At 39.5% G+C, this 23,088-nt stretch overlaps 1 protein-coding gene across 4 annotated transcripts in view; it reads right to left on the bottom strand.

Moving 5' to 3' along the window:
- Positions 1–23,088, bottom strand: part of KANSL1 (KAT8 regulatory NSL complex subunit 1) — a 164,403-nt gene that overhangs the window by 122,340 nt on the left and 18,975 nt on the right. For 2 of the 4 annotated variants that reach the window (XM_031468784.2, XM_064495704.1), the window contains exons 1-2: positions 16,932–17,062; positions 654–2,025 (exon numbers count right to left, since the gene is read on the bottom strand). In XM_031468784.2, the coding sequence (XP_031324644.1) occupies positions 654–1,942 (1,289 nt within the window). In that variant the 5' untranslated portion in view covers positions 1,943–2,025; positions 16,932–17,062. Of the gene's footprint in view, positions 1–653; positions 2,026–16,931; positions 17,063–23,088 lie in introns of those variants that run through there. The other 2 variants (XM_031468785.2, XM_010981734.3) reach the window with 1 other exon arrangement.

Below are 23,088 nucleotides of genomic sequence, written 5' to 3'. Positions count from 1 at the left end.
AATTTAGCTGAGAGAAAATAAAATCCAAATCTGATAAGGACGGTTTCTTTTAGGAAGAGAATTAGGTTGTGAAAGCAAATTGTGCTTGGAGACAATCTATAAAGTACTCTGAAGCATTTTCTGATTTTTAGTCCTTAAAATGTAAGGAAATCTCAACAGTTAAAACTGAAGATTGGGTACATTCTCTGCTGAAAGCTCAATTAAAAGCAACTATAAATTCCAGTGAACATAATTAGGTCAACTAAACTTTCGTCCCCACTTACTAGAAACAACAAAATCTTAAGTCAAACCTTAGAAACTTACAAAAATATCCTACATACAGCTTGAAAAGAAATATAATTATCCACTCTGAAAGAAGTATGGGTACAGTTTTACAAATTGGATGTCTTCTAGTTTTTTCTTAATAAGATTTCAATGGGAAGTTAGCAGCTTTTAGCCTACAGCAACATAACAACATTATACCAAAACTATCTTCCATTTCTTTACTAGCAGGTATATATGCACTCACCTACCTAAAATCAGAAAAAGATAAATAGAACCTAGGGATCTAGATACAAAGAAGTCCCCCCTTCCCATGATGGGAATACACCAAGTCTTTCACCCTTGTCCGAACATTCCTCAAGAATGACATTATGCATGGTTCTTCTACTCACAGGGGTACGTGGCGCTGCTCAGGGTCAGCTCTGGTGAGTTCTTCCTCTTCAATATCAGACTCTCCTCCTGAACTACTGTCAGTGACATCCGAATCAAACGCTCGTTCACTGCACCTCAGATTGGCTATACCACTGGCTGTAAATCTCTCCAATTCTTCTGAAATTGAATCACTTTTCAGGAAGTTGTTAAGTCCCTCTGAACTGGTGGTCTCACTGGCAGCTTTTCTCAACGCAGCTTCAGCCTTTCGAGTCAGCATCAACTGGGTCCGGGGCCTCAAGGATTCCAAGTTTGGCAGTTTGCTCAAAGTTTTCTCTAAAAACCCACCTAGCTGATGCTGTATATGCCTCTCCACCTGCTTGGCTTGCACAACCTGTAAGCGCTTCTGTAACCTGCGGGCGCGGCTCTCAATATCAGCCTGCCGTCGCAGTAAAGCTGTTATCCTTGTGTCAGAATCTAAAGCACTGAAAAGAATGGAAGACAGGGGAGACTTTTTACCCTCTAACTTGACATCACCCAAGTTAGAACTGGAGTCTGTGTCAGGTGATAACCTACTGCTTCCTTGAAGTGCCGGCTGTTCCATGGAATTTACAGAAGATTTGTTTGCAGTGCTATTATTGCTAAATATAGTTGTGTGTTCTACATCAAGGCTTCTATGTGGAAGAGTGCAATTGGTCAAACCCCCCTTCAAGTCCCCAGATTCAGATGCCACCACTTCACCCCCCTGAAGAGAAGATGAAGTGAGAGCTCTTTTCCCCCCATTAAGGGGACTGGAATTGTCATGATCAGAATGTGTTGAACTTTTAGTCAATTTCTTTGCCAACCCATTTACAGGTGCCTGTGGCAAAGCGGTCTGACCACTTGTATTCATGGTTCTAAGATTTTCTAAGGAAAACTCCAAAACTGGCTGTCTCCCCAACAGCTCAGCTCGGAGTTCATAGGACTGAGATAAGAGAGGGTGAGATTTAAGGACTGTCTGCTTGCTGAAGACACCTTGCAATTTCAATGACTCCTTCGAGGGAACAGATGTTACATCGGAGCAGAGATAAGATGCCACCAGTGGTTGCAGCTTTCCCAAGTCTTCCTTGGTAGGATTATTTCGGAAGTCTAGACTGGGATCCTCTGTAGCAATGGCTTTTCTTTTGGTTCCGTTGGCAGCAATAAGGATGTTGGCGTTGCCGTTATTTTCGGCACTGCCAGGGGACAAAGTGGAGGATGGGGGAGCCAGTTTGAACCGGATATGGTGTGCTTCAGCGGCTGCGTCAGTGAGAGCGGGCGCCATCGCAGCCATTCAGCACAGAGAGACAGGAAGTCCAGCCTCTCCCGGTGCCGAGGCCAGCTCCACAGCCCCTTACTGCCTCCCCAGAGAACAGACTAGAAGAGAAAGAAGAAAAAGAAGTTAGAAATACAAGCACATTAGAAAACAACACACATGTTTTTAATACAAACACTATTTGAGGCTGTTATCCAAACTCTGCCTCCAGAAAGAAAACACTCAAACCCTTCTGGACACCCTGAATATCCTTTCACGAGGGGGGAGGGGGAGGGTGTTGAAGCGGGGCCACAATCCCTGCACTAGAGAAAGAATTCAATCCTTTTTCGTCACTTGTACCATAAATTGTAGCTACAGATTGTTAGTTAAGTCATCTGCATTTAAAAGAAAAATCTCTAAAACTTCTTGAAATAAGTGGATTTAAAGCAAATGTATCAAACTAAACACTCAGCAATTAAACAGAAAATAATTCGTAAGGAACTCCATCCCTACCAAAAGTTTGTATGCCAAATGTCATAGGTCTGTATATTTTCCTGGCCAAAAACCCAGTGTTCATCAGCTTCCCACCTCTCTGCAAGACAGATTATACTAAAGCTTAACTGTATCACACCTGCAATACCAGTCTGCTTCATCAATTTTCTCTTCTTTCACTGTCCTCAACACAGCCCACCTCTCAAATTAACTGCCTAATCAATACGTCTCTTTCCCTTTACTCCATAACTTCTTGAAAGAATAGTTATAAATAGCTGCCTCTGCACTTTTCAGTCTTCTATAATCTAGCTTCTACTCCTACTGTTCTGGCAAAGGTTACCAGTAATCTCATTATCAAATCTCATGGTCAAGTCTCAGTCCTCATTCTATCTGACTTCCCTGAAGCATTAGGTAGTGCTGACCACCCCCATTCTTAGAATTCTCCTTTCCTGATGTCCTTCACAGCAAGGTCCCTTCTGTCCTCTTCTCTCTCAACTCACTTCCTTGACAATAAGGAAGTGGCATAGTAAGGCCTTCTAGTGCTCAGAAAAACTTGCTGAGTTACACCTATCAAGATTCCCACCTTTATTTTCCTCAAGCCCCTTGAAACTCAAAATTAACATTCTTCCAACTACTGACTCCTCACCCTGTTCTATCAACTCAGGTAATGGTATTGCTTTCATTTAGTAACCCAAACTAAAAACCTCAGCCATTTGCCTCTTCTTTATCCCCTTTGATTTATCTGGTCTGAGAGTAAAAGAAAATCTCTGTAGAGAACTAAGTCAGCTCTTCCTAAAGTGTGACCTCGGGACTTCTTGGGAGCTCAGAGACCATTTTAGGGGCCTGCAAGATAGAAGCTATTTTCATAATAATATTAAATGTTATTTGCCTTTTGTTTCTCACAGTATTGACATTTGCAATGAGAGTGCAAAAACAAATCTGAGCAAAACTGCTGGTACCTTAGCACAAATCAGGGCAGAAGCACCGAACAGTCATTTGGTTATTGTATTCTCTACTCATTCACAGCTTTAAAAAAAAAAAAAGTGCCAATGACCTCTGATATCCTTGATGAAATAATAAAATTATGAATTGTATTAAATTTCCACTCATTGAGTCCTGAGTATATGCATATAAGTGTCTGTGTGTGTGTGTGTGTGTATGATGAAAGGGAAGTACACATAAAGCACTTCTGCTGCTTTAAGAAATCTAAGAAAAAGCATTAGTACAACTGAGTTGCAAGTTGAACTAGAAGCTTTTTCATGGAACATCATTTTTACTTGGCAGAACTGACAAACTATAGTTATTCAGACTTGAGTAGTTAGCAGACATTTTCTCAAAAATGAACAAAGTGAACCTGTCATTCAAGGAAAACCAATGATGTTGGTTGCCAATAATAAAATCTGAGTTTTCAAGCAAAAATTAGTATTTTGAAAACTTGTATCCACCACCATGAGCTTGAACATTTCCCCAATAACTAAGCCAATTCTGGTTAGGTTACTGCTGATATTAACGAATGAGAATTTGATATCACATAATGAAATGTGTCAACATTTGGAAGATCTGCATAACTCAGTGAACTACCAAATGATCAATGCTCATTAGAAACTAGAGCATGGGTAAAAGTAAGTGCAAGACAGGCCAATGGATTTTAATGTAACAGAGTATGAAAAGTTCCCTGATACAGTTTTAGATTCCACAGTGCAACTAACCTTAATGAAACCACTAGTTGTCAAGTCTGGGTACAGTGTCAAAGAATATCCACAACTTATCTGAAAAGGTCATTAAAATACTTCTCTCTTTTCCAAACTACACATCTGCATGAGGGCAGATTTTCTTTATATACTCCCCAAACAACATCACAATAGAATGATCACAGAAGCTGATAAGAGAACCCAGCTGTTTTTTTATTAATCCAGACATTAGATTTGCAAAAGTGTAACATAATGCCACTCACTAATTTCTTTGTTCTGCTAAGAAGCTTTTTTCATAATATGTACCAATATATTTAGAGGTCAAATCTGTCTATTGCTCTACCTAACTGCCAAAAGTTTCATTCTAAGATTATATTTTAATGTTCATTAAACTGGATTTTCTGGGGATTACAGAATTTTATCCTTATGGACTTTCTGGCAAACAGCACTCCATGTGACCACTGTTTCATGTCCACTTTTCCGGTCTGATTTTAAATTTAAAAATAATTCCTAATATAATATAGCTGTGTTACATTGACAAACCCATGTAAGTTGTTTATTCAGAATACCTTGTCAATTTTATAGCAGGCAAAGCATTTTCTCCCATAAACAAAAATCACTATCTGATCTGTCCCACCAATCAATATCCTCCTTTTGAGTTGGTATCAATACATAGCTGATACAAGCAATGCAAGGAGGAATTATCAATGCCAGATGATTAATACAACATGTGAGAGGAGAACCTGTACACTACGACTCGAAAGCACTACAGTAATTCTCAGCAATGGCAGGAAACAGCCTCCCTCTGGGGACCCCAGCAAGGACACAGATGTTACACAGTTTCCCCAAAACTTACTCAGGAAAACCCATGCTCACCCAGCACACATAAAAAGAAGGACATAATTAACATTACACCACAGAAGGTACTCAGTCAACATTCCAAAGTTATTTTAGAATTATTCAGTTCTTTAAAATTCACAACTTAAAGAAAAATCTGCTGGCTCAAATCTCATCTCTTGCAAGATTTCTCTGACCCTCTGAAAGCACATCTGTGAACTTGACATTAATCATATACATCTCAAAGACAAAGTTTATTTTGTTTACATACTCTCCTTGGTCTCAATATCCCCACAGGACGCACTGCAAAGAGTAGTTACTAAAACAATCATCTAAATAAGTAGGGAGGGGGAAAAAGCGACCTCTTCAGAAGAAATTCCATTCTGCACTCCTAAATCTCCCACTCCTTTATCTGTTCAAAAACAAAAACCCTATACCCCTCTCACTTCACTGACTTGAAAAGATGTGCTGAGATTCAATTTTATCCCCAAAGATACCCACAGATAAGGGGAGCGGGTCCAGATGCACATCGTGGCTCCAAACTTATTTAAATTATTTAACTATTCTGTTCCCTTAATTTTCTTAGCTGCAAATAACAGAGTCGATCTCAGAGGGCCACTTGATGATTAAATTAAAACTTTCAATTACTTAACCTAGTGCCTGACACAAGCACCCATTATCTGCACTATTATTATTACCTAGACAAAAACAATTACTGACATGAAAAAGTATTAAATGAAAGAAGAAAGGTGTTACAAAATGAAACATACTATGACCTCATTTCTGTTCAAAAAAAAAGTGATAAGATTCTTTTGTCTTTTATTTTCTGGCTTATGTAATGTCTCCATCATAAACGTGTATTGCTTGTATAATAAAAGAAAAGAAAGCTAGAAGAAAATAACACAAATTCTTAAAGAACCAAAAAATCTGAATAAAGCAAAATATCACAATAACATTCTTAAATTTAATACAAAAACCAAAATGTTGATTAAAACAATGATTCCCATCCCACTTGAATCCCCAAAACTTCACTACTCAATAATTTGGAGGCGAGAAAGATTATCAAACTTAAGCTGTTCTACAAAAACAGCACAAAGCTTATGATAAATCACCTTTCTCCAAAGAATATAAAGCATTAAAAGCTATAAATTATTAAACCTCATAACAACCTGGGCGGTATGTTGTAGGCTGGGATTATAATTTCTAATTTACTGGTGAGGATAGTGAAGTTATATGGTATATTCAGAATAAAGAAACCTAAAATATCCCAATTTTTAGTTCATCTAATAAACCACAATCTGACTAAAAAATACAGACAGAGCTAATGTACGTGTTGCCACCGCCATAAATTAAGATTCAGCAGGAAGCCTGGAGAGACAAAAGAAAGGAGCTATCTAATCAAGGTCCTTTAAAAGACTACAAAAAGTTGGGGCTAGTAATTAAGTTTCCCTCCCAGTTCCAAGGAAACATTTTGGGGACTAGAAGATGTCAAGTGGTTTCAGCAGGCAAACACATTTGGTAAAAATTTCCCTGATAGAAATTCACAATGCACTTCAGTATACTGAATACTTTAACAAATAAACATCTTTTTTTCCCCCATAACACCTATTAATACCTTGCAGAACACTGTTCTGAAGGATACAAGTTAGAATAAAGTTCAAATATGTGACCTCTAGGGTTCCTTCCCGTGCTTACGATTCTGTATTTATAAACTGCAATATAGGTTTAAGAACAAACTTTCACCTAACACAAGTAGCACTTAGGAAACAAAAATATACTCCTAGGGCAGAGTTTCTTAACCTCAGAACTAGTTACCTGTGTCAATTTTTACTGGGGGGAAGGGGGGTCTCTGCTGTGCACTGCAGGACGTTAAGCAGCATCCCTGGCCTCTACACCCACCAGACGTCAGCAGCACCTCCTACAAATTATGACAACCAAAGCTGTCTCCAGACACTCCAAATGTTCCCTGGGCAAAACCTCTCTCTCTCACGCACTCACTCACACTCACACACCCCGAATTGAGAAACACTCTCTAGAGATAAACCCCGTATCTACAAATTTCTATACATACATAAATATTTCTATATATACAGATTTCCAGAAAGCATACATATCCGGCCGCTTCAAATACTGCAAGTCAAACTACCTCCACACTTCAAATGAAAACCATGCCTTATCCTCTAGACAGGACTCCATGTACACAAGAATAATCTGGCAGCATCCACCTTGCAAAAATGTTGTTCAGCTGCAGAGACCCAAAGGGAAGGGTTTGGTCATTTGGCCAACAACCACAGTTTCACTGAAAACAGAAGCAAAAATCAGATGGGGAAGAAAAGTCTACCCATAATGTGGCTTCTACTAACCTCTTCCCACCATTCCCTCATGACTCTGCACAAAGCAAAGAAAGAAACAGGTGGAGGAAAGATAGGGAAGTGTCTGTAAAGTTAACCAAATTTTAGCTGAAACTTGAAAATTAGCTAAAATTTCATTATGTAAAAGGCTAGGGCAAAGAAGTTAATGTGGCATTCTAGTGACAGGCAATGGCATGGGAAAAGGCAAAATGGTGAGAAAACACAGGACATTCTGGAGGTTAAAAGAAATAATCAATTTGCTTGAAATATAAAAGCATATTTTAACAGAGGAAGCAGTATAGAAAAAGGCAGAAAGGCAGTCTGAAGCCAGATCATTAAATGGACAACCTTGAATAGCCAGCCTTTACTCAGACTTAAAGGCACAGAATGTTATTAAAGGTTTTTCAAGTGCGGAGTGACACATGAGAACTGCACTTTAGACAGACCAGTTGGGTAGGATGGATTAAAAGAAAGTAAAAAGTCAAAGATCTATGAAAAAACTACTGAAATAATCCAGACAGGATGCAACAAGAACCTCAACAAGAGTGTCATCACAGTAGAATGGCCAAAGTCTCCTCCAGGCTTTGGAAGAGACTGAAGTACACAGAAGGGCCAAACAAGTGACACAAACAGAAAACATAAAGGTTCTTAAAAGATGAGAGAGAAGGCTCTCTTTTTCTTCATAAGTTCAGCTCCTTTATGATAAAATCCTTCCATTTATTTCTCATCAAGATGTTCAGTTCTGGTATGCCTTCTCCATTCGTAACACTACTGACCTAAACCCAGTCCGGGTCCACATCAGCTCATACCTAAATTATCAGAACAGCCTCCTGACTGATGCCTCAGTCCTCCAAGCCTTTTTATTACCTCACTTCTCTATTCTAGAATAGCCCGTAGTATCTTTTTCATGAGCCCAAATTCTTCATGATGAAACTCAAAATAATTATCAAAGCAAGTGCACCAGGTGGCATGGACCTTCAACTTTCCCCAGATTCAACTCCACAGTCTTTCCCTATGCTGCTGCCTGTACCTGGAGGATCCAACTACTTTTGAAGCCCAAAACTTAATCAATCCTTCCATATACAGCATCTCCACAAAAACTTTTCCATACTATTCAGATTCACATCACTTTCTTCCTCCTTAAATCATACACTGCACTTAAAGTCACCACTCAAGAAAAATTATCTGAAAGTTTCCTAATTTGCAATTTATTAATTCCATTCCCAAAATAGGCAAAAGTTACTTAGCATCCTTCTGTGCATGCTAACTTTATCTAGAGCTTGGTACATAGTAGGCACAGTAAGGACTTACTGACAGGGTTAGAATAGTCAAAAAAAACTTGGTGAAGTAGGCCTTCAAGTGTAAGATTTTGCTTAGCAGAGAAAGAAGAGGAAATTCTAATCAAGAGGTGGACACAATCAAAATAATAGGGAAGGATTTGGGAGATGATCCACAGAACTTGGATGAATCAAGAGGTAAATGTGCAGCTTCGCAAAAAGAGAGGAAAAAAGCAGCTATGTAGTGATTTGTGATGAAGTACTGAAAGCTACATTATAGGACACACTGGAAAGTATTTCTTTTCCATGGAAACAAATGGAGGTTTGTTACGGGATACAATAGGAAGTGGGAGGCAAAATTTTCATTATAAAACAAAGAAATAACATGGACCTCACCACCTCAGTCCCTAACACTTTCCTATGCCAACAGGGCAAGGCTTCTTAAGCTTTTTAGTTACTAAGGGAATCACGGCTCTGACGTGAGGATAGATTCTTATGATAGCTGTTCACTCTGCTAAGTGTTTTACACATACACCCTCATTTAATCATCACAATAACATTATAAGACAAGCATGTACTCTTATTCTCATTTTATAGATAAGGAAACGTGATACTCAGAAGTTAAGGTGCAACTACTACGTTGCAGAGGCAGGATTCCGATTCAAATCTCTAACTCTGAAGTCCATGCGTTTAACCACTATATTAGGTAGTATGAGGCTAGATTTCACCTGAAAGGGCCTTAATTGCTGGACACTAGCATTCTGAATTTTAGTCTTTAGAGGAAAGTCAACAAGGAATAATCTCCAATAAACAGTTTATTAAAATGCCTACAGCATTCAAAGCCCCTTATCAGCTGTCTACAAGGATGACATGGACCAGTGAAGACAGACACACTGTGTGATCAGGGAATCCTGGGGGACATTAGGAGGCTCTCACACAAGCTGAGAGTGGGGAAAAACATCTAAGTTAAAACCTAGAGAATAAAAAGGGTTCAGCATTGCCCACAGTTACTTCCTAAACTCATTCCCTGGCCCCAATACCAAATCCACGACCAAGTCCTGCCCCTCAACATTCCCTATGTGAATGAATTCTGATCCCAATCACTGATTTACCATCTACCAGATATCTTACTTAAATGTATACTAATACTAGACATGAATAACAGAAGACTACAGGAGTTCATGGTCTAACGCTGGAGATGCTAAGAACTATAGCAGTGTCATCAATGGCAAAGACAAGAATATAATATGTGGGATCTAAAAAAAAGACAAATGAACTTATTTACAAAACACAAAAAGACTCACAGACATAGAAAACAAACTTTCGGTTACCAACGGGGTAGGGAGGGGGATAAATTGGGAGTTAGAGATTTGCAGATACTAACTACTACATATAAAATAGATAAACAATAAGCTTATACTATATAGCACAGGGAACTATATTCAGTACCTTGTAGTAACTTATGGTGAGAAAGAATATGAAAACGAATATATGTATGTTCATGTAATGACTAAAGCACTGTGCTGTACACCAGAAACTGACATAACATTGTAAACTGACTATATGTCAATAAAATTTTTAAAAAAAAAGAAAGAAAAAAGAATACAGAAATTAGGGGTGAAGGTAAGCCCAGATGATAAACCACTGTGTTTTGCCTGAAGGGATCAAGGAATGCTTCCAGAAAGAGATGACATTCTGACTAAATTGTGAAGTCTAAATAAATAGGGAGGGTTCAATTGGTAGAATGACAGGCACAGTCATTCATTCCATCCTTAATACCACTGCCTTAGTTCAGGACCTCTTATGTATTACAGTAATCCAGGCAGTAATAATCTCCCAACTGTTCTTTCTTCCTGTCTCAGCAGGCCTTCAATCTAGTGTCCACTACCAAAATGATTACTAGGAAAGGAGGAAAAGAGGGAAGAAGGGAGGGAAAATAAATCCGATCATGTTATGCTCCTGCTTAAAATCCTTCAGTGACTCTAGGGTAAGGATGAACCCAAACTCCCACGCAGCATATAACTGCCCGCCTTTAACACTCAGCCTCATCTCTAACCTGCCTCCACTCTAACCACTTGAATCTTATAGTTCCAGGCTCCACCATGCCCTTGCACCTTTGCTTTTCATGTTCTAGCTGCAAGATTACATGTTTAAAGTACTCCCCATTCATTCCAGGTTGAGTTAAAGGCCCCTCCATTCCTAGGGTCTTACCTGCACTCCCATGACAGATACCCTGGTTAACAGCTCATATTGAAATATAAACTCCCAATTCTGTCACTCCTCCATCCCTACTCTAGACTGTGTATTTCTTAAAAGGAGAGTTATGGTTTGTTTTATCTCTGTCCCCTACATGTAGCACTGTGCCTGGCAGGCAGTGGACCAAAACATGTTAGTTAACCTGAGTATTCTAAGTTGAATGTATTAGATAGATATCCATTATGAAGTTAATGGGGATGTCTGATTATAAAGTGGAAACAATCCAACAAGAAGCAAGAATCACCTGAATCTAGAACAGACTTTATCTATTTCAAGTTTCAGTCATTCACACTGCCAAGCACATGCAAACTTTTTAACTATACTTTTTAAACTATTATATTTGGCTATATAAGCTTTTTGAAGGCAATAGCTATCAAAATTTTAAATGTCACTACTCAGAACTTTTACTTAATAACTGTACTTCTTCTAGGAGCCTATCCAATAGAAATATTCTCATAGATACATAGATACATGCACGGTTCTTTCACTGGAGAATTTTAATGCAAAAAAAAAAACCAAACCCTAAATTTAAAAGGCACAGTAGGATATTATGCAACTATTTTTAAAAAGAACTGTTTATGTTGATGTGAAAAATCTCTAATAGATAACTAAGTGAAAAATAAGATCTTATAACAGGTATGATCGCATTTGTGTTTAAAAACATACAAACAAAATTGTTTTGAAGGATAACTATATTAGCATATTTATTTATATTTACCCCACACTTCTACCCTATCACTGAATTCAAGTTTCCTACCAGTCTAACTCACAAAAGACAAAGGGAAAAGGTACTTTTCTCTCATCTTTTTCTAACAAACTCTAATAAATTGTTTCTGAACAATGCTAAAATCGGACACTTCTTGAAGGGTCCAAGCAATTCAAAAGCAAACAGTTTCTTCTTGGAGTGGCGAGGAGGAGGTCTTTGCCCAAATTCCAGGGACCTCACTGAAATCAACCTTACCCTTTTAGAATACTGAATAAATGATTTTTAAAAACTAATTTTTCCAATGCCAGGGAAATGTTAAAAGTCAATACCAAAACTCTTCTTTCATTTCCTTGGAAAGCCAAAGGGAAAAGTAGGAGGTAAGTAGTAAATGCAAAAGATGCAGTCAAAATTTTTTGAAATGAGGGCTTAAGGTCTTCAAATATCCTCAGTTCTCCAGGAAATATATGAACAGTTCAACTTATTAGACCAGTACTTCTGCAAAGCTTCTATGCTAGCAAACATCGGAAGCTAAACTAATTAGCTTTTCGTCTCTATCCCTTCACAACCTCCAGTGGAGGTGCTAATAAGCGCTCACAAAGGCCAAATAGCAAATATCAAGAGAAAGCCTGGATATCAGTTTTTAGCAATTTTTGTTTTAAACCCCTAACAACAAAATTGTGATTCATCTTTTTTATTCCCCAACACTTCTCCTCCAACTGAATTTAACCAAGTCTGACCTTAAGCTGCTCCCTTTTTAAAAAGAAATTAAAAGGTGAGGGATTCCATTAAGTTTGATGCCACTTAAGCAACTTTTTCCAAACAAGGGCAGAATCTGCTATACTTAAAATTCAGAGTGAGATCTCATTTAGGATTCCTGGTTCAAGTAACAATAACCAAAGTTTTTTACATTTAGATAAAACTGCAATGAATTTACCTCCTCACTCTCAAAAGCTTAGGGAGAAAAAGTAAATTTTAAAAATTAGAACTTAGAATTAAGAAAATTTGGGGAAAAAAAGCAAGTTTACAGTCAACAATAAAATATATACAGCTAATTCTCAGCTAAATAACTCCCTAGTAGGCTATGGTATTCAAATGTTAAAATCTTATGGGGCTAGCTTAAAATCTTAGAAAAACAAAGCTTGCAGAAGGTAACAGCTATCAGGTGAGTTGCCAGACACCACTACTCAACGGAGAAACAAGAATTTAAAAGTTCTCTACCTTGAAAGCCTCTTGGCATAATGGTTTAAAATCTTTACATACAATCTTTAAGTTTTTCTCTCAGACTATCCAAGTTTGTTTTTCACTCATAAGTATGAATTGTGCTCTCTACTTTGGAGTCAGCTTCCTCACACCTTGCTTCAGATTTATTCTATCAAAGACAAGAAAAGCTTAACACATAAAGAAAAAAACATCTATTTCAGTTCTTTTTGGCATCTAGGCTTTTTGGTAAGTCACACTCATTGGCTTATTTTCTCCTATACTTGTGACCCTACAGCCTAAAAGACAGGCACATGGCATAATGTAGGAACACTGATGAACGCAGATAACGTAGGATAACTTAACTAATAACTAACAGTAACCCTCCGAACATACATACTGGTCTCTCCCTTGACCCACAATTCTCTCCACAATCTGCAAGTGACAACCAAGGACACCATTTATTTTCTACTTCTTAAGGCCCTCAAGTGTTGGTGTTCTCTAGCACAGTGGGATACTTGTCTTTTTAAATTCATATTATCTTTTCTAACCATTATTGTAGCTCACTGAGTTTTGATCTTACATTTTAGGGAAAAGGAAGTACTGATGAAAGAGTTGTTTTGTGTCATGAATTACTATACTCTGGCAGGAATACCTTTGCACAGCTTTTAGAATGTCCAGAGGCTAATATGCAACTTATTATGATAAAAGCTGTAATTTAAACATGTATCTTCAGAAGCAATGTCAAGACTCAAAAATTAGTCTTAATACAGATTTCCAAGAAAGAGTTAAAGTCCTATTTTAGGGAAAAGACATGTTCCAAGTACTCTTTGCACTGAAACAGTAGGAAGTCCAGGTGTCTGGGGACACTTTACTGAAACCTACAACAGTCTAACCAATCAAGGCAGAAACTTACTTGAAAAAGAGAAAGAGGGAAAAAGAAAAGGTACTTTAAAACTCTAAATAAACCACTCAATAATGAGATATGCTCCGGGGCAATCAACCGAAGACCTCCTTTCCAAACTCAAAGGAACAGAGAGATGTTGGAGGTGGGGCTAGGGGGAACACCATTAATTTTTTTTTTAAATCTCTCTCTCCAGGAAGTCATTTAATTTCTGTGTCTAATGGCCTCATCAAGAAGAAAAAAACAGCTCCTACCAAACTCCACAAAGAAGGTGACTAAATTTAAGAGGAATAAACATTACTGTTTAAACATAAGATTTTCAATGACTATTGCTTAGAAAATCCAGTATGGATTAGTATGTTTGGTTGTTTCTTTTCTTCTACAACATTTAAAAATTGCTTTTCCAGTACTGTAACAAGGTAACTAAGCTTTACTTCAGAAAGTTCCTAACTAGAACTACTCAATACTAAAATACCTTCTCAAATCAGCATCACCAATCACAATGGCCCTATGTTTACAAATTACATGAGTCAGGTTATATCAAACAGAACAAATCTATAACTTGTTATTCACTTTAAAATACAATTAAAAATCTGTGGTCAACCAATAAAATCCAGAGGATTAACAGTGGTTACAGTGTAGCATGACTAGAAATGAAAGAGTACTGGCAGTGTTTGAAGAAGAAAAAAATGAATTATCTTCCTTTCTTCTCACCCTGATAAGTTCAAAAGTGAACTAAGGTTCACTCATTTTCTAGCTTCCAGAATTTTCCTCAACAGGATAATGATAAGTCACCTAACAATCAAAGTATGCTCTGCAGGTTTAACCATGGAAATAATGTGTAGGCAGGAAGAGAATCAGACAAAAATTTAACATTTCACTTTGGCAAACCACAAACGTCAAATGTTAATGTTCTGAACAAAACTTTCAGGAAAAAAGCAGGAATACTTCTAAATACTTCACTTAAATAGATTCATGTAAAAGACCAAAAACTCCACCCCATCTCATGGCTTTATCAACACTTAATCGATCACTCTTCTGTCTACAGGCATAAATCAGAAATACTTGTTTTTATATATATACTTAAATAAGGCAATCATCAAAGACCAATCATCTTTGCCTTAATACAGATGTTAAGAGTTTTGTCATGCCTGTGTTACCCTCCAAGTGGTGCACACTTGTGAATTAAAAAATTAAACCACCTCAAATCAAGACATCACTAACAAACACATCAAATATGCTAAAGGTCAAAGGAACTGCATACTTTGTTGGATAAACCTAGTGGAAACTGAAATCAGAATTCCATGACTGGGGATAGTTATCCCACATTTCCAATAGATTTTTTAAATTCCCAAGGGATGAGCATTTTTACCTTGCCTTATTTTTAGAACTACACATCACACTGCACATATCACATGACATGATGTAACTGTTAGCAAAGAAAATGGCCCAAAACCATTCAAACTATACATAGTAAAAGGAAATGAATCAATGTATACTTGAGAATTGTTACATTTCATATTTACTTTTTAACTCACAGCAGATCTTCTTTTCAAATTGACAAGTGGCTAGTACCCTATGTAGAAACAACAGAGAAATGTACTTAGTATTTTATAAAATAGGAATTTATCCAATTACTGGGAAAACTGATACGAAGAAGCAGATAACAGAAAAACATTCTTCTAAACCTACAGGATTAATTGCAAAATTCTCGGGATGAAAAATGTAACAGAAACGTAATGAAATACCTTTAGATAGAAAACTATTACTCAAAAGTATTCACTGTTGTTAGGAGAAAAGAAAAATGTTTTAAATGACAAGCCTGTACACAATTGAAAATTTCTAAATTGGTCAGACAAGTACGTTAGAAAAGGAACCCAGTACAGCCTATAGAAGGGGGGAGGGGAAAACACACCCACTTAAGCCCTTGTAAATAGTGGTACTTTAAATGACCCAAAAAGCAAGGGAAATACTGCAAACTATTCTGAAAAATGGAAAACATACCCAATGTTCTACTTTCCATACTTCAAAGTGCTTTAGAGACGAAGTTCAGTAACAATCTGTAACTATATCATGATTATGCAAGGCAAAGATTATGTAATTTTATCGTTTATTATAAATGCTCTCCGACTCTAAAACTAAAAAAATACTAAAACGTTTTAATCTCTCCAATTGGGAGGGGGGAGGTTTCTCTGGGCTACAATTTAAAATATAAACACACACCTCAAAACAAACAAAAAAACACAATGATTGCTAGCCACGTGACAAAGGAGATGGCAACACCAGGATTGTGAATGGAAGGGAGGGAGGCGAGGCCGGAGGACTAGAGAGATTTCTCGGAACTTTGGGGACCTCGGGATTCGGGTCTCCCGACCTTCAAGGTACTAAACTCTAGCCCGACAACTTGTCCTGTTAACACTCTTAAGTAGTTTTATTAATAGGTCACGAAAAATGCTCCAGTGACCTCCAGAATAAAGAGGGAGAAAACGGAGGAGGAGTAAAGAGCAATTTAAAGTGGCGCCATCATGTCACCCCTTCTTCCCTAAGGCAATCGATAAGCAATAGTTAAGTAACGTGTTTCTCCAAAAAACCACACTGGGATCCCAACAACGGAAAACAAAAGGATTTTTAAGTAAAACATGAGGGTAGGGTTGTTTATCATATGGAAAACAATCAAACTATTTGCTGAGACTCAAAAGACCGTCAGCCGGAAAACAGGCCCCCAAACTCACTTAAAAGCAAATAAATGTCTCTTCCTCTTTAGTTAAAAAAAAAAAAAGAAAAGAAAGAAACACGTCCGCCTGAGAGAGACTAGATCTGAAAACGTAAGTGACCTCAATTTACGGGCAACAAAAATAATAAATAAATGAAACAAATAACATCTCACTAAACAATCTGAGTTATGATACACACCGTGAAACACGCAAGATGTGTGTTTCGAGCAGAGAAAGGCCTTTTGCAGTCAAGAGAAGTTCAAGGCGAGAGCCAGAGTTTGTTTGGGGTCTTTTTATACGGGAATAAATCGTGTTCTTAAGGCCGCATTTTTAAATAGAACGCCAAAGGAAAAGCTGGCGAACGAGGCAGCAGCTGGTGGGGAAGGGCCCCCGCACACCCCCGCCCTTGGGGCGACTCCCAGCCCCGGACCCGCAGCGGGGAAGCCCGGAGAGGCCATTTAAAGTTCCGGGGATTTTTCCTGCCCTGCCTTGCCTTTCTAGTTACAACTAACAAAGAGAGGGAGAAATGGGAGCCACAGGGAGAGCGAGGAGAAGGAGAAAGGGCAGCGGGAGGAGGAGAGGAACAGCAGCAGCAGCACCTACCACGTGATGGAAGAGCGTTGCCCGGGCGGATTCAGCCCCACAAAATGGGCGCAGTTTGCAAACAGCCCCCGGCCTGGGCGCCGAGGGCCGGCGGCGGCGGGCGGGGGCGCGCGGCGGCGGCTCCGGCCCGGGCCCGCCGCTCTCCTCCCCCCCGGCGCCCGGAGCCGCCCTGACTTTCCGGGCGGGGGGGCGAGGCGGAGGGGGAGGGGAAGGCGGCGGCGGCGGCGGGGAGCGGCCGCTTTTTCTTCTCTTTCGGGCCCTTTCTCTGGCCTTCCTCGGCTCCGGCGGGGCCTGGGCACGGCCGGGGACCACAGCCCGGCCGGGAGGACGAGCGGGCGGGGGCAGAGGGTGAAGCCGCCCCCCCGCCCCACACAAACAAGCGCCGCCGTCCGCAGCCCGAGCCCGCACCCCGGCCGCCACCCCCGGACGCCTCTTCTCGGCCGGGGAGCGCGCTCCGGCCGCCCCCCGAGCCGCCGCGGCGAGACGAGTCGGCTTCGATACGGTGCTCGGTTCTCCCGCCGGCTGGGCGAGCGGTGGCGGCGGTGGCGGCGGCACTGGGAAAATGGCGGCCGAGCTTCTTTTCCCTCCCCCCCTTTAATCTGAAGCGGAGGGAGAATGGAGCGAGCGAGCGAGCGGGCGAGCGCCGGGGACACGGGGAGGAGGGACAGCAGCGCCTCCGCCGGCTGCGGCTGCGGCGGTGAAGGGCCGCTCCGCCCCGGCGCGCCGCCAGGGGGCGCCCGCCGCGCCGCCCCCGCGGGCCGCCAGGAGGCGCGGCCGCCGCCGCCGCCGCCTCAGTCATGGCTCCTCGCTGCGGCCGCTGTTTCTGCACCTCCAACTGCGGAGACCGTGGCGCCGGGACCCAGCCGCTCCCAGACGTGCGGCGACGGCACGCGGCACTGCGGCAGGCGGGCACGGACCCTCACTCCTGGCGGGATGAAGCTAACCTGAGGCACTGACGCCGTCACATTCCCTCCGCGCTGGGGTTGGCGGGGCCGCGCGCAGGCTATGAGGGGCAAGGCAGGCTGGCGCGGCGGAGCAAGAGGACGTGAGCGAGGAGTAGTGAACTGTGTAGTAAACAGGCTTATGCCGCCGGTGCCACACTATTCCAGGGTTAAACGTGCGCTCAATCAGGTGGGGAGCTCCCTGACCAGTGAAGTGCTTTCTGCCGCCCTTTGTCCTAGCAGCCTGCCTCCGTACACTGCAGCACGCCTGGGCACTAGCCCCACAGCCGCGTTCCGCAGCCGCCAGGGTGGAAAAAAAAAAAAAAAAAGAAAGAAAAAGGCGCACGTCCTCCTTGCGCAGGCGCGGGCCAGGGCCCGCGCCGGGCCAGCCCGGGAAGGGCCAGCCGGGAGCAAGAGGGGAAGCGATGGCCCACCAGCGCCTGGCCCGCTGGGAACTGTAGTTTTCGTTAAGAAGCACGCGTCTTGTTTTGAGTGTCATGGCTTGGCAGATCCGCCAAAGCAGGCAAGTGGCATTACACAATGAGTATTTATGCTTCCTGTCGCCACCAAAAGGAAGTTCACTGCTATGCTAAAAGTTTAACAAAGAACTCCATAGAGAAAACCAAATCTCACAAAAAAAGCAAACTTCTACTTTCCTACCAGAGTTGGTTTAAAGTGGTGGCAGTTTATCATTTCTCATGACCAGTTTGTCAGTACAGTATTTCATTTCTTTCTCAAAACAGGGGCTTAAAATCATGGAACTTTTTCTAGATTAAAAAATTCAGCAATATAATACAAAGTGTCACATTTACGCAAATTATAATTCCACCATCCTTTGAAACTAAAGAGAAAGTTGCCAAAAGATGAATTCAGTGCTTAGAGATTTTAAAAGGGAACTCTTGGATTCATCAAAATATTACTTTAAATGACAGAAGGAAAAAAATGTTTCCAACAATTAAATCATCATATTCAGCAGAGATGGTATGCTCTACTACCAAAAAGGAAGATGAGAAATGCTCAATACTGTTTTGTGGCTTACCAGAACCAATATCCGGTCGTATGCATCACTTCTGTTAGTCAAAAAAAAACCTTACAGTTTTAGTCCTCCCACAAAGTTACACCAATTCACCAGCTCCTACAACATCTACACCTAAATTTCCGTGAGTTTCCATTTGTACTCTTAAAATCACACTCTTAGTCATAGTCATGGTTCTCAAATATCAAAAGAAAGCAGCTAAGAAAGTCACAGAGTCAAACTACACAAAGAATAAACGAATACATGTATACCTATTTGTATGCACCTCCAAAAGAGATCCTAAGTCTTGGCTTTTTAGTTTATAATCCTGGGAAGGAAAATTTAGTTCATTAAAAAATGCATACACACATATCTCTACATAAACGGTAATTGCACAAAATACAGCAAGGTGTTAAAAACACAATGCCAAGACCAATAGATGGCGAACTAGAGCCCTAATTTGAGGACTGAAATCTAAATGAGCAGAATGAAAGATACCAAATAAGGCAAAGCCCTTTGCAGTGTACACTTGAATATTATGTTCAAAGGCATCCACCACAAAATAATTAATTTTACTACTGCATCTATTCTGAAAACTCAACTGCCAGATTTAATTAGGCCCCCAAATAATCAAGTTTATTAAAATATATTTTTTCAATGATTAGGGAAAAGGTGGAAATGCTCACTTTAAAACATGCATTTGGGGTAAAAATAAATTCCAACTTGCCCTTTCATTGCTCGGCCCAAGAGTGGGGAGTTCACAGTGTTTATGGCACTTAAAATCAGTCAACTTGTTTTACATTCTTATCTCAAATCAGAAGTCTTTCTGCTCAAGCACCAAGTTTTACAAGTAAGGACATTCAAAGGTGAACCACACTTCTTTATAAAGCAGAAAGAGACACACAGACACAGAAAACAAATCTACGGTTACCAAATGGGAAAGGGAGTAGAGATAAATTAGGAGCCTGGGAATAGTAGATGCAAACCACTATATATAAAACAGATAAACACAAGGTCCCACTGTACAGCACAAGGAACTACATTCAATATCTTGTAATAACCTATAAGGAAAAAGATTATGAAAAAGTATATTTTTCTTTTTCATTTTGATTCTTTATGAATCACTATGGTGTACAACAGAAACTAACACAACATTGTAGATCAACTGATCTTCAATTTTAAAAAATAAAACATGGTGAGTCACTACAGACACAAAAATCATAGAGAAATACATTTTCTTAAAATTTTCCCCCAAAATACAGCAGATGTCAAGACTGATTAAACACACACTCGCCCCTCATTTTTCAAATCATTCCTAGAATAGTCATTGTGGTTGACTCTCCAGTATTAGTTTTAACCCATTCTGTTTGCCAGTGATTGGTTGGGAATGGGCATGGAACCTAATCCTGGCCAATGAGAATTGAGTGGAAACCTATCACTGGAAGGCCTCCAAGAGAGAATTGTGAGAAAAGCTTCTTTACTCCTAAAGATGAGATGAGGAAGAAACAGTCCCTCTTCATATAATGCTAAACATGACACTTCACACCTTTTAGCAAGCCTGAAGATGCCACCAACATGAAAGAGGACAGAACAGAGAGTTGGCAAGAACCTTGGTCCTTGGTGACAGCATTGAATGATTATATCAATCCTGACATCTCCAAGACTTCCAGACTTCCAGCTACATGAGACCAATGTAACAAACATTATTGTTTAAGCCAATTTGAGTTAGATTTCCTATTCCTGAAGTCAAAAACATACTGATTATTTTCTCACATCTTACACTATTTGCATTGTTACTTTATGATTATTTATATTGTCATAGTTTATATAACCTTATATAAAAAAGCCTTTCTTTCCTATACACAACTCTGTACTTACCCATGTCTCCATGTCTTTGTGTTCTTACTGCCTAGAAAAAGGGGACCATCATTCCTTATTCATTCCTCTCCCCTAATCCACCTCCAATTTTTCCTTCAAGGAAACAGTAATAATAAAAATAATAATAATAATAATAATAATAATAATAATAATAATAATAATAGCAACAATAATAATAAAAATAGTAACAATAATGTAGATAATTGGCACTATATTACCTTGCTCTTGATTAAATGCTCTTTGTAATTCTTCTGAGGTTTTCATATACCAGTCTTGCCTCCTGAAGCTGGCCTGAAAGCCCTTAAAGGTAGGAACTATGCTTATTCCAACTTCTGATTTATTACTCGTCTATACAGTAAACATAGTCCAAAAAGGCATTCTCTAACTTCCTCACCATATATCTTCTAACAAGCCAAAATTTCCTAAGCATAATATTCCATCACAAAGTCAGTACTTCATATGTCCCAACTATTGCGAAAGAACAAGGGATTATTTTGTTTTGTACAAAAAAAAGAAATTATAATAATTCAGGAGAAAGTCCTAAAGCCTAAGCCATTTAGTTTCAAAAGGACAGGGACCCAGTTTTTGTTATTTACCACTGCATCCCAGGAACCTAGTCCAGGTATCACAGAAACGAACACATCAAGACAGTACTAAAATTATATCATGAAAGAAACATCTTTAAGCTGAAATTGGTGCATACTCTCATGTCAATATTTAACTAGCTAAATATTAAGTAGAAAGTCAGAATAAACTGAAACAAAATTAGGAAGTTTATTTAAATCAAACAATTTTGGATGGTAGAAGGAATATGGAAGGCCATCTAATTCAACATTCAGATTTTATTAGAGAGAAAATGAGGCCAAGAGAAAACAGAGGACTGCACAAAGCCAAAGCTGAAATACATGCTGGGATCAGGGTGTCAGTCTCCAATTCTCACTTTTCACACCGCAACACTTGCCTTCCAGAGTTATATCCTCCCAACAGGAACATGCTACTCACCTTGCACATAAGAAGTGCAAACACGACAAAGGTATCAAACCTGAACAATACCACCAATTCAGTTTCACAAGTATCAAGATTTGGCCAAAGGTAAGTAAGAGAAAATCCTCACACTGATTACAATGACTATAAAGCTCAGAGATCAAGATTTTTTTTTTCATTAGATGTAGGTCTCAACTAATTCAAAATAACATATATTCTTACATACTCAGTCCAGTAGCAACAAACTTGCAATAAGATTGAACAACCTAAGGCATTTGAAAAACTTGTCAATGGCAAAGTATTGTAAGAATGCATGGCATTCCTTAGTTTCAATCTCTCCTAAAAAGAAGATAATTTTCCTTCCTCATACTAAAGATATAGCCTCTGGAATTTACACAAAGGTATTATCTTACCATCTCACCATAGAAGTGAGACTCAATAACTCATTGAGAAGAAAACTAATCTTGGACAGCCTCGTGATTTAAGTGTTAGTAATAAGAACAATAAAGTTACAAGTTAACACTGAAAGCACTCCTAAATCTAGAAATAATTTATTTGGGGATAATTAAGATGATAGTACTAAAATCCAACTGAATACAACTGTATCACCTAAGGAAATAAGTCAGGTTCTCCCAGGCCACTAGTGATGCTAAGATCTAACATCCAAGGTTGATGATTTTCTCCTCTGCAGTCCCAGATTTCAAAGTAGCTACAGAAGCACTGACTTCAAGTGAATGCAGTTTAAGCAGAACTTTATGTGACTATTTTAATAAATTTTCTCAAGGAGTTAAACAAACAAAAAAAACTACTGATTAAATAAGCTGATTATTTAGGTGGATTTTAATTAATTATAATGCTTTGAACTTTCATATAGAACATTTTTAAACTTTCAAATAATTAGAATTAACCAAAAAAGTTAACTGACCAAACATAACAGGAGGAGTGTTCTAATAAACTGATTTTGCAGATGAGGCAATGTCAAATGAAGTGATCTGCCTAGGACCTAAACATTGTATCAGACAGCAATGTCAGAATAGGCTCAAAATTTACCAAGCAACTGTCTGGCTTCTTTTCCAAATGATACATAAAGATAAACATGCAGAATAACTTCAAGGCAGCTGTGAGCGGCCAAGTTGTAAAGGGTGGGAAAGAGACCTGAGGGGTGGGGTGTGTAGTTCAAAGAGAAAAGGAGGCAGCAAGTACACAAGGCAAAAGGCATTTAAAATTTTTTTTAAATCAGTTGTTGAGTCCAAAATTAAGATGCAGAGCAAACCTAGGGATTATGGAGACAGCACACCCTACCTGTTCCCTCCAATGGAGAGACACACCATTCATGGAA

This window comes from Camelus dromedarius, chromosome 16 (assembly GCF_036321535.1).
Source record: "Camelus dromedarius isolate mCamDro1 chromosome 16, mCamDro1.pat, whole genome shotgun sequence".
In the NCBI taxonomy this organism is placed as follows: Eukaryota; Metazoa; Chordata; class Mammalia; order Artiodactyla; family Camelidae; genus Camelus; species Camelus dromedarius.
The sequence above is the reverse complement of the archived record's forward strand: the minus strand, read 5'-3'. Positions and strand labels throughout refer to the sequence as shown.